The sequence below is a fragment of the Panthera onca genome, chromosome B4, assembly GCF_046562875.1.
Source record: "Panthera onca isolate mPanOnc1 chromosome B4, mPanOnc1 haplotype 2, whole genome shotgun sequence".
NCBI classification, from domain to species: Eukaryota; Metazoa; Chordata; class Mammalia; order Carnivora; family Felidae; genus Panthera; species Panthera onca.
This window is the reverse complement of record NC_138345.1, coordinates 96,268,891-96,282,054: the sequence shown is the minus strand read 5'-3', so window position 1 is coordinate 96,282,054 and position 13,164 is coordinate 96,268,891. Positions and strand designations below refer to the sequence as shown.

The 13,164-nt window shown below is 37.3% G+C and overlaps 1 protein-coding gene across 1 annotated transcript in view; it reads right to left on the bottom strand.

The window, feature by feature from the left end:
- TRHDE (thyrotropin releasing hormone degrading enzyme) overlaps positions 1-13,164 on the bottom strand; it is a 384,591-nt gene that overhangs the window by 360,853 nt on the left and 10,574 nt on the right. The window contains exon 2 of the mRNA XM_078449668.2: positions 9,084-9,357. Within this exon, the coding sequence (XP_078305794.1) occupies positions 9,084-9,357 (274 nt within the window). The remainder of the gene's footprint in view (positions 1-9,083; positions 9,358-13,164) is intronic.

Below are 13,164 nucleotides of genomic sequence, written 5' to 3'. Positions count from 1 at the left end.
GATTCAGCAATCCTGTACCCAAAAATTAACTGCAGTAGGCTCTGCATAGATGTATTGTGTTATCCATTCCTTAACTAGCACTATTAAAAACAGTCTACAATCACTGCATGCATTTCTTTATTCTACAGAACTTACCAGCTCTGTTCCTACCACACTAATGAAATTTAAGAGGTTCATCAATTAAATTATTTTCCTTTTTAAGTTCTCAAACTCCTTGGCTCTAATAAACTCCTGACCTAGCCACATAGCTTGCTGACAAGACTGCAGACCGAACTGGAATGACCCAAACTTGGCTCAAACATATCTCTCATGCAGCAGAGGTGAGCTGGGTGCTATAATCCCAAGACAGGCACCCATAAGGCAGCCAGCCTACATCCACCCAGCTGGCAAGCCCAGCTATCATCAGACACTCAACAGCAATCAGAGACTTTGCTTTCCTGATAGAGGACAGAGACAATCCCTGGTCTTTCAGTGTATAAGAGCCACCTCATTTCTCCTCCCCTGCACTAGATTCCCCAGAGCCTAGACTGCACTGGATTCAGTTCCCTGCTTGGCAGTAAATCTTTGCCCTCAGTACTCAACTCTCTTTATCAACACTTTTCACCTACATATTTCTACAGAGTTCCTAAAAACTAATGATATCTGCATTGTAAACTTTGCTGTTTATATTTCAATTTTAGTAAAAATTACTTTTCACAAATTTTCATGTCTTACATATTAACCAGAAGATTTTGGAAAAACCTGACATTGTGACTTCTCTGAAGGGAGTTTACTCGTTTAGATGTTCAATGGACTTTCACTAAGTACCTATCATTTTCTACATACAATAGGAAGTGCTGAATCTTACAAAGATGAGTAAGATATGGCACCAGCCTTCAAAAAGTTCACAGTCTAGGGGCACCTGGGTGGCTCAGTCATTTAAGTGCCTGACTCTTGATTTCAGCTCAGGTCACGATCTCATGGTTCGTGAGTTTGAGCCCCACCTTGGGCTCTGTGCTGGCAGTGTGGGAGCCTGCTTGTTCTCTTTCTCTCTCTCTCTCAAAATAAATAAATAAACATTAAAAAAGGTTCATAGTCTAGAGGAGCAAAGAGGCTGGCAAAAAAAATGACTATGAACAATGAGATAATGACTATAAGAGATGAGTTTACAAAATATTCCAGGAGTAGAGAAGGGAAGATGACTATCTCTTGTTGCAGTCATCAGGAAGCCTCTATATATATCCCTAAATTTACTGTAATCCAACTCTTTTGTTGTTACTATTTCTTTTTCTTTCTCTATGGACACTTATTACATAATATTCATAATGCAATCTAAACAGAATGTTTAATGACAAAATGACTCCTACTATTTATATGAATTTTTTTAACTGGAATATATGCTTACAGCATATTAACTTACACTTGCACTTTTCTTGTTAAAATGAGACATAAGTTTTACTTTCTTCCTTTTTTTTTTTTTTATTTACATAGGCTTCACACCCAGCATGGAACCCAATGTGGGGCTTGAACACATGATCCTGGGATCAAGAGTTGGATGCTTAACCAACTAAGTCACTGAGGTGCCCCAAGCTTTATTTTTCAGTAGGAAACTACACAGAATGATTCCATGTTTTAAGTGTGTATATACAATATAATCCCTAGAATTCTAGAATCAGAAACGTCCATATGTATGTATGTGTATACTTTCCTGGGTGTAGATATTTATAATATACATCACTACTGTAAATTTTGTGTATCCTTCCTGCTGTAGTCAGTCCACACAATAATACTAAAAAATATGTTTGTGGCACTTGTAGATTTTTCCCAGCATCTGTTCTCTACAAACTCTTTTTTGCAAGATGCCCTCCCATTCATGAGGTGAAGCAGAAGATGCCATGTTCCTATGATATGACTCCACATGTCCACTCTCTAGACACAGTTATCACATATGATCACATGACTCAAACAGGGGCAATTAATAACAGTCCCTATGAGTTTGGGAATTTGTAAAGTTCACTTTCCCTCTTGGGTCCTCCATAGCAATATGCGAAACTTGGGAACTTTTGGCTGCAATATTACACCACAGTAATCAAAGAACAGAAGAAGTCTGTCCACAGAGAGTAAAGCAAAGCAGAAGAAGCGCTGATGAGGACCTGCCATAGGATCCCCAAGATTCCCACAGTGCTCCAATCCCAGGTCTATTCCCTGGGATGCCTTCAGATATCCTAATACCCTTCTAATACATGTTACTTTTTTCTTAAGCTCAAATTGAGTTTTTATAACTTGATAATTAAAGAATTCTGACAAATAAAAATTTATATATCCAGTTATAATATGATGAACACATCATTTGGGCAGTGTAAATTGTGCATCTAAGAGACTGGCCAACAAAAATGAAAACTCTCATTAGTTGTCATAGCCAATTCAGAATACATTGAGAATCTGGAGGACAGAAACTATGGAGTTTTTATTACCTTAAACCTTAAAGTCATTCTTGAGTCTTTGCTCTCCTGGTTCCCCAGTGTTTCCTTTTTCCTATCTTTTGTCCCTCACCAAATCCTATCAATTCTTCCTTCAAACTGCCTTTCATATCTACACTATCCTATCCATTTATAACTACTCTAGCCCAGAGTTTCTTAGGGAAATGGGCCCCCAACCCCAGTCTCTTTGCGTCCACATATTTTGCATGTTTTCCTCAGGCAGATTATAAAAATTATACATGTCATGACTCCAGCTTTTAAATTTTCAGTAGCTCTTTAAAAAAATTATTTGTTTTGAGAGAGACATGAGCAGAGGGGGGAGGTTCAGAGAAAGAAGGGGACAAAGGATCCAAAGCAGGCTCTGCACTGATGGCAGAGAGACCGATGTGGGGCTCAAACTCACGAACTGCAAATCATGACCTGAGCCAGTCAGATGCTCAACCGACTAAGCCACCTAGGCCCCCCTTAAATTTTCAGCAGCTCTTATTGTTAACTGAACAAATCTTAAAACTTAGCCAGGCATCAAGCTCTTTCACAGTCTAGTTTCCATCTACCTCTCAAATTTATATATCCCTACTCCCTTCTAGGACTTCTGAATATATCATCAATTTAATTGTCATCATCAGAGTAAAATGTGTCAGGCACTGTGCTTATGATTTTATAAACATAATCTTCTGAAATACATATAACAACTGTGATGGTTTCAAATTAGCCTGCAAATTCTCTGGCACTACTCCCATTGAAAGATGGAGTCTATATTCTCCTTGCTAGAATCTGAGCCAACTTAAGTTTGTCACTAAGTCAGTGCACTAAAAGTAACACTGTTTAACTTCTTAGGCTGGGTAAGATAGCTTCCGCCTTGTTAAAAGGAAGAGGAAAAAAAAAAAAAAGATGGTGACTAATACAATCTATGTAACCACTTACAATGAGGTGAACAGGCAGTGCAAATCTCTTGGTACATTCACCTTTGGAGGCCTGAATCACCAGTAACAAGTTTGACAACATTAGGCCACCATGCTGCTAGGTGGCTCAGATCACATGGAGAGACCACTCACAGATGCTCCAGAGGAGAGCCCCCACTGAGGGCCCAGAAACAGTGAACATCAAGTAAATAGACACTCAGTAAAGATGCCCCCCGATGATTCTGGCCCACGGCTGCCAAGTCACTCCTGCCATCAAGCCCTTCCAGCTGAGACCCTGCAGAGTAGAGAGGAGTCCTTTACTGCTCTGTACTGTCCATACTTAAGACCCCAAGAATCCATGGCCATAAGAACTGGTTATTTTTTCATTGCTATGTTTCAAAGTGATTTCTAATTTAGCTATATCAGTTGGGACCAATTTTAGTACCTGAAAGTAGGGCACTGCCATAGCAAAAGACTTAAAACATGTGGCACTGGCTGTGGGACTGGGCTGTGAATAAAAGTGAAAGACCCTTGAGAGTATCCTGCCACAGAAGCTTTATGACTTTTAAGGAAGGTGTTGGTGACAGCTTGAAGGATGTTAAGGCAAATGGTATTGGAAGCTAAAGGAAAGGGGGCCTCTGTTATGCAGTAGAAGAAACTCTGGCAACACTGCTACCTGTGATGCTAAAGAAAATAAGAAATATAACTATTGAACTATATTTTCTAGCTAAGAAGACTTTCAACCAAAAAGTTCCACCAGCTTCTTCTCCCTGGCCATAAAAAATCCAAACCTGGAGAGATGAGCTTAAGAACAGTCTAGTTTCCACGTAAAATGTGGAATAGGAAAGAGCTAGGACTTACTGAGCTTGAAATTAGAACTCTTTCTCCTTCTCGGCTTCTCCAGATGGTGAAAGATTCTCAAAGTAAGAAATGGACTCGGGGTGGGGCGGGGCCGGGGGGGGGGGGGGGTGACGGAAATACAGGTCACTTTTAGCAAAATGTGATCTAAAGATGAAGCCAAGGATGCAACTTCAGGAACTGTTAAGATGTCAGATACTTTTAAAGTGATGCTCCTCAGACCTCTTCAAAAAGACAAAAGTCTTAAACTTTTTTTTAAGTTTATTTATTTATTTTGAGAATGAGAGAGAGCACACACGCACACATGTGCACACAGACACACACACGCACTCAGCTCAGTGTGGAGCCTGATGCAGGGCTCCATTCCATGACCATGAGATCATGACCTGAGTCGAAATCAAGAGTTGATCACTCAACCGACTGAGACACCCAGCTGCTCCAAAACAAATGTTTTATAAGGACCTTAAGTGTGTTCCTTATAAACCTCTGTTCAGTAATAGAGCATCCAAGAATGTTATGAGAATTATTCTGCAAAGCCTCACAGTAAACAAAGGCTCATATTAAAGAGACCTGTGGTATAGTTTTGTCTAACGGAATAGATATAACTTGATACACAATAAGTCAAGTTTTAAAAAAATAATTATACCTTTTTTGACTTTTTGACTTTCTTTTGACAAAAGAAAAATAGGCCTTTGGACCCCCAGCTTTTTACCGATAGGAAGCAAGCTGAGAAAGCTATTCAATTTCGAACACAAACTAATTTTTCATTTAAAAAGAAAAGATGCCTTAAAAAGCAAAACTGAGAGTCCAAATGATGGGCCAACTTCCAAGAAGGACAATTCAGCATTGAGTCATAATTTTAAAATTGCCAACATGTTCCCAATTGGATTTCAGAACTGCTATGGACCAGCAACTGCTATGTCCTCCCATTTTCTCCATTCTTGAATGTAAAGTTCTATTGAAATAATAATATTCCCATCTTACCATTGTCTGTTGGGGGAGAGAAGATAGATAACATGTCTCTTTAGTAAACAGATCTTCAGAGCAAGAGGAACCATGCACAAGAAACCAAACCCCAATAGTCTAATCTACACCTAGACCTAAATTAGCTGTTGAGATCCTGGACCTCAGACTTTAGACTAATAATGTAATGCAATGAGTGATTGCATTTTGTATGTGGGATGAATATAAATAATTTGTGGTCAGAGAGAAGACTTCACTGATTTTAAACTATGTCTACAAATGCTCTGACATTCCCTATCAAGAAGTGGGATATATGCCCTCTTCTAGCAAATCAGAGCCATCCTTAGTGGCTTACCTGTAACCATTAGAATGCAGCAGAAGTTCTGATGTTTATGACCTTAATAACCATACACTATTTCCCATAGATATCCTGTACATATCCCTACCTCTTTGTCTTTTCTTAGTTAACATTTCCTACCAAGGATTATATGCACACATCATCTGCTTCTCTAAGACCAAACCTTTATTCAGAGTCATATTAAATCCTATCTCCTCTATGAAGTACATCATTAGACTCCAACCTTAGCAATTTCTCCCTCTTCTAAATGGTCTTGAACTTATTTTCTGCAACTTTCCTTTCACAGTTAGTGAATGCCAGTATCACTAGTTCACAATTAGTTGATTTATTGCTTTTCTGACACATATTCCTTGGCTAGTCTCTTGAATTATGCCCCTAGACAAGGGTTGAAACTCCAAATGCCTACAGAATGAAAGCAGGTAATCTATGATAGTGAAATTGACACAATGCAAAAGAACAAAAGTGGTCTGGATTAGGTTACACTGGAAAGCAAATGTGCCATGTAAATGAGTCAGCCACCATCCAGGTACAGCACATTGATTTTCTTCAAAACAAATATTACTACCTGACACACATTTATTTGTTTATTGTCACTCTCTCCATATTAGGATGCAAGTTCCCTGAGAGTAGGAACTTTGTTGCTTTGTTTGCTGCTATATCACCAAAGCCTAGAACACTGAGTCTAGACTACCTGACAATCAGTAAATATTTGCTGAAGGAATAAATGAGTGAACCATTATTGCCAAGTGGGAAGGGAGCCCAATGTCACAAGATCTTGCCATTGTTCAAAAGAAGCCAGAAGCAATTTTATGTGCAATCTCTCTACTTCTAAATTTCAACAATTAATTACAGAAATACTAAGCCATTTTGGAGATGGGTAAGCAAAGTACGTCCACCAGTTTGGATTCCATCTGAAAGATGCACATGTGACCATTGTACTAGAAGGATCTTAAGAGTCCTTTACCCTTCTAATTACTTAGGATAGTGCCTTGCAAAATGCAGACAACTTGAGAAGCAAATGATGATGCTTCAAATATCACACTTCAGGCACTGTTACGATTCAGCTGTAAATTATTAAGATGCTACTCAAATTACTCTTTCATATCTCAAAGAAAACTGCATCAGCTTCTGATCCAAAATGACCACGTGGACTTCACATGACTATTCCACACTCAAGATCTTAAGGCTAAACTTCACTCCTTCCAGCTGTTAAGAGTTCAGAAATGTGATGTGCTTATTTTCCTTCATGCAGTGAAGATAAAATAAACTGGATATCCAAGGGGTGACAGGAAAAAAAGAAGCAGGTTTTAAACTGTATTTCCACAGTTGATAAATAAGGGTTCCCAGGGGCAATTTTGTTTTCCTTTTTATTATCCTTAGTATTTTTAGATTATACAATCTAAAATTTTATTTCAGTTGACCTTTTCATGCTCTCTGGTAGCATGTTTTATCTTTTCTACATAAAATTATTAAGTAGGAATTTTAAAATGTTTACTAATTACTTGGATTCTTAACTCTAATAAAAGTCACATCTAAATAATTAGAGTGTGTCTGGTTTTAAATATGGGTCACTTAGCAACAAGCTTAATTGTGTAGGGCTGAGAATACTTTTAAGATGCTTTAAAGAAAACATACTGGAAAAAAAACAGTTCCAGTATGCCCTGTGCTGCAAGCTGATGCACAGCAAGCCAATCATCAACTTTTGAAGACGTCAAAGTAAACGAGATGTCTTGGTGTTCCTTTTCTGTGTGTGGTCCAACACGAACAGCCTTGAAGGAGTCATCAACAAACATCAGAGGAACTCAACATAACAAATGAGTATAAATCCAAAAGAGTAAAATGTCTTCTGGCCCTCCAGAGCCAGCATTTAGGACCTAATTTTAATGATTATGTAGATTAATTCACCATATGCAGATCTTCAATAATGGCATTAATTTTTTATGCAGGCTGACTTTATTTTTAAATAGGTTCCACAGTGATGTATATTTAAAATAACCCTGAGAAAAATTTATTTATATAAACCCATTTTTCAAAGTTTAGGTTGTTATAGACCTATGAACTTCTTACAGAATAAGAGTATAGATTTCTATTCACCTCTTTTGTTACATTTAAGCAACACTGAATACAATGGCCAGTGGATGGGGAGAATCATTGCTTGGATTCTTTCACAGACATACAGCTGAAATGATGAAACAGAGTTCCTAAGGCACAAGGAGGGAAAGCCCAAAATTTGGGATCAGACCAACAAAAGTTTGTCTTACAGCTCTACCACTTGTTTAATTTTTGACTCTGGGTAAGCTACTTAATCTCTTTAAACCCCAATTTACTTTATTCATCCAGAAAAAGAGAATCATAATACCTTGCTTTAGGGGTGACATAAAAATTAAAACAGATGCATATTTATTGTGTAAGCCATTGAAATGAGGAGGAAGTTTTTAACTCAGCATGGCCTGACCTGGCCTGACTAGTGCAACACAATAGTATGCAAAACACTTAGAACACCATGCTATCACAAATGATAGTTATCACACAGAGTCCAATTGATTCCTTTTATAAATTAAATGCAGAGCATGAATTTTCTAGGTTTCCTATATATCATGCTCCCCTAAGAATGTATTTCTATACACTTGGGTGTTACAGGCTAAGAGAAGCTTTATACCCTACAGAAATTCTAGCACATTGGCAGAAGAATTCATGTACAAAATATTCACTGAGCATTGTTGTTAATATTTGAAAACCAGAAACATTAAAATGTTTATCTACAGGAGGATGACAAATTTTGATATCCTCATTCAAACAATCTATTCAGATAAACCACAAAAACATAACTTTAGGTAAAAACTAAAATGAAATAAAAATAAGTTGCAGAACTATGTATAATATAAACCACTTATATGAAATTGTAAAGCATTGCATCCATATATAGAGAAATATATATACATACTTGATAATCGTATGGTAACATGCACAGAAATGGCAAACATCAAACTCAGGGCAGTAGATATCTCTAAGGGAGGAGGCAAGGCAATGAGATCAGGCAGGTGTACACAGAGGACTTCAACTCTATCCAAAGTGTTTTACTTTCTCAAAAACTAAATAAGACTAGAGCAAAGATGGTAAAATGTTCAGATACTCTAGAGCCAGCAAGTAGGCATGTGGAGTTTATTATATTATTATTTCCATTTTCTGGATATTTGAAATATTTCACAATAAAAGGCAGCAGGATTCCCAGTCATATAAGTAAAGACAAGGAACTTCCCCAAAACAAATAACAGATGTTTCAGAAATACTCAGAAGATGAAGAGGGACAGGGATGGTGGAGGTGGGAGAGGTGGTAAACGGAATAAAAAGGGCTGGGTATGGAAGAGACAGTCCTCTCTGACTCTTTGAAAGCAGGAAGATAATTTACCCCTAACGGTTAACGAAAGAATTCAGCTACATAAGATTTAAAGAGGATAAAAATGATTAACTGTTAATCCAGAAATCAGATTACTATACAGTGTATACAGTATCTAAAAACATATTTAAGTTTAAAATACTTACTGCAACCCCACTCTTGGTGGTAGTTTCTTTGTATGTGAAGTTGCAAATTGCCCAGGCTAAATAATATGTAGACATGAGAGGGGTCTGTGAAAAGTGATCCGTAACCCATCCATCTTCCTCAAACACGGAAGTTTCCACTGGCATATTGGATAAAGATAAATAGGTTGCTTGATGCTTGATGCTAATTTTGAAAGTAGCCTTGTATATTGGCTCATCAAAACAAGGAAATGCCTTTCTGGCATGTGTAGGCGAAAACTGAGTAACACCAAGGAACCTGGAAAAAAGAAAATGACATTCTCAATTACATTTATGGCTTGAGTTAAGTTATGCCCATTTTACATTGGCATACATTGAGATACATTCTCAATACATTGGCATACATTGAGATCATTGAGATACATTCTCCAAACCCAGACCAGTGCTTACTAGACAAAATATGACACTTTACAGAAAAACAACTTGTTGCCATCACATTGAAAAATACTTGGAACTAATGGTTCTTCTTTTTAGTATGCCCCCCATTTTCTCTTCTAAAGCTGTATAAGTAAAGACAGTAAAACCAAAATCTGATGTCATCAGATACATGTAGAACAGACCATCAGTGGGAAACATCTGTGCCCTCAAACTTCAGCAAGACACGATCTGATTTTGTAAGAACTTTGAAACCTGACAAAAGTTGGTTGAAATTCTGGCCTCACAACATTCTCAGCTGTATCATCCTGGATGATTACTAAATTTCCCTAAGGTATAGGTGTTCATCGCTTGAAAGGAAATAATCAAACATAACTTTTAAAAAATATTGTAAAGTGTGCAATATTTTTTACAGGAGAAGCGTGTAAAGCATCTATCACTGTAAAAGATGAAGAGCAACCATCAGATAGCTAATAAATGGCAGCCAGCCAATAAGTGATATTGATTCACAATATCTTTAACTTTACTTGAGCCTTTTGACACGTGTTTATATTGAATGACCCAGAGAATATTAGTTTTTACTACCCATATATTTATTACATAAATTATAACTTTGATATTATTATGTTAATATAATACAAATTAATATAATAAATATAAACATGTCAATGTGTGCTCATGTGTATATATCTATATAAATGTATATAAATCTTTAAGTTTTCAGATCAAGCTGCAAAGTTGCATCTCATTAAAACTCTAGCTAGAAGCACCCTCTACATTCTTTCAGTTATAGTTACAAACTAAGAACCTTAAGGAAACCTTTTTTTTTAAAAAAGGAGACCATTATTTATGAAAACATTCATGACACGAGTCAATTAAACTTTTCTGATAATACTAGTTATAAAACTCGATATAAGGCAATTAAATATCAGACTTCATAAAATGTTACTAAGTGGAAAATGGAAAAAAGAGTCTCTTTAACAAATGGTACTGGGACGGGCTCTGTGCTGGCAGCTCAGAGCCTGGAGCCTGCTTCAAACTGTGTCTCCCTCTCTCTCTGCTCCTCCCCGGCTCAGGCTCCGTCTCTCTCTCCTTCAAAAATAAACAAAAACATTAAAAAAAAAATGGTACTGGGAGAACTGGACAGCAACACGCAGAAGAATGAAACTAGACCACTTTCTTACACTATTTACAAAAATAAACTCAAAATGGATGAAGGACCTGAATGTGAGACAGGAAACCATCAAAACCCTAGAGGAGAAAGCAGGAAAAAACCTCTTTGACCTCAGCCACAGCAATTTCTTACTCGACACATCTCCAAAGGCAAGGGAATTAAAATCAAAAATGAACTATTGGGACCTCATCAAGATAAAAGGCTTCTGCACTGCAAAGGAAACAATCAACAAAACTAAAAGGTAACTGATGGAACAGGAAAAGATATTTGCAAATGACATATCAGATACAGGGATAGTATCCAAAACCTATAAAGAACTCAACAAACTCCATACCCAAAAAACAAATAATCCAGTGAAGAAATGGGCAGAAGGCATGAATAGACACTCTTCCAAAGAAGACATCCAGAAGGCCAACAGACACACGAAACGATGTTCAACATCACTCCTCATCAAGGAAATACAAATCAAAACCAAACTGAGATATCACCTCATACCATCAGAGTGGCTGAAATGAACAAATCAGAAGATTATAGATGCTGGCGAGAATGTGGGGAAATGGGAACCTTCCTGCACTGTTAGTGGGAATGCAAACTGGTACTGCAGAGGTTCCTCAAAAAATTAAAAATATAACTACCCTATGACCCAGCAATACCACTGCTAGGAATTTACCCAAGGGATACAGCAGTGCTGATACATAGGGGCACATGAACCCCAATGTTTATAGCAGCACTAATAGCCAAATTATGGAAAAGACTTCAATGTCCATCAACTGATGAATGGATAAAGAAGATGTGGTTTATATACACAATGGAACACTACTTGGCAGTGAGAAAGAATGACATCTGGCCATTTGCAGTAATGTGGATGGAACTGGAAGGTATTATGTGAAGTGACATAAGTCAGGAAGAGAAAGAAAGATACCTTATGTTTTCACTCATATGTTGATCTTGAGAAACTTAACAGAAGACCATGGGGGAAAGGAAGGGGAAAAAAATTTACAGAGAGGGAGAGAGGCAAACCATAAGAGACTCTTGGATACTGAGAATGAACTGAGGGTTGATGGAGGTGAGGGGAGAGGGGAAAGTGGGTGATGGACATTGAGGAGGGCACTTGTTGGGATGAGCACTTGGTGTTGTATGGAAACCAATTTGACAATAAATTATATTAAAAAAATAAAAAATAAATAAAAATAAAAGGCTCTTTCCTGAGGTGACTGGGTGGCTCAGTCAATTAAGCATCCAACTTCAGCTCAGGTCATGATCTCACAGTTCATGAGTTCAAGCCTCACATTGGGATCTCTGCTGACAGCTCAGAGCCTGGAGCCTGCTTTGAATTCTGTGTGTCCCTCTCTTTCTCTGCCCCTCTCCTGCTCATGCTCTCTCTCTTGCTCTCGCTCTCTCTCTCTGTCTCTCTTTCTCTCTCTCTCTCTCTCTCTCAAATAAATAAATAAACATTAAAAATATATATAAAAGGCCCTTTCCCCTACAAGTAATTCTGCCACCACTCCTCTCTCCATCATCCACAGTGTTCATGGTTAATCTAACATGGCTCACTTTCCCACTGAACCCAAACTTGGCCTCAGAATTATTCTTAGCATAGCACTTGAGGCAGCTACTACCAATTAATAGGAGTTGATATGTGCATTGAATCTTATTGGCTATCTCTAGCTCAACCATCAGATGTAAAAGTTCATACCATTTTAACATTATGAAGCTTACATTTATCATTGAGAGCCTACTTTTTTAAAACTTAGTTTTGAAATGGAGAAAAATAAGACATTTTCAAGATTAATTGTATACTTACTCTCAGAGAGAGGATTCTTGGGAGTTAGTTTGGGAGCAGTACTGGGCTACTACATAGCAGGTTTGGGTAATGCCTGAGCCTATTTTTTTCATTAGTAGAAGGAAAATAATAATGCTTTCTAGGCCTTCCTTCCAAAGCTGTCGAGATGATAAAATGATATAATATATGGGAAAGTCTTAACTACAAATCTTCAGATGAATATAAGGTTAAAGTTGGAAGCAATCTTAGAAACAAATTGTCCAGCTCTCATAAATTTCTAAAATAAAAAAGTAGTTCCAATAGGGTTAAGTGATTTGTCCACAGTTTATACTGGCAATTAGTACAAAGCTGTGTCTAGCAGTCACATTTTCTGCATCTCAGTAAGAAGTAATTGTATTTCAAGAAGAGTAAAATGAATCATTAGCCGTAATTTATAAACAATGTTTTAATTCGACTTTTGGTAACAAAGGTTCTTCTTTCCAAATTTGCCGGTACCATGGTAGTATTTTTCCTTATGATTTTCTTTTGACAGTAATAGTTTTGTTTAATGAAATGTTGCTACCTTTTAGTTAACATGTACCCATTTACAATTTCTCTCCACATGCTTTTGTCTTACCTAATGTTCTTGTATCTCATCTTTCCATCTTATTAATTGAAATATCCACTGAGCTTGATATTTCTCTCCTGAGCTGTTTAAAATTTACCTACAGGAT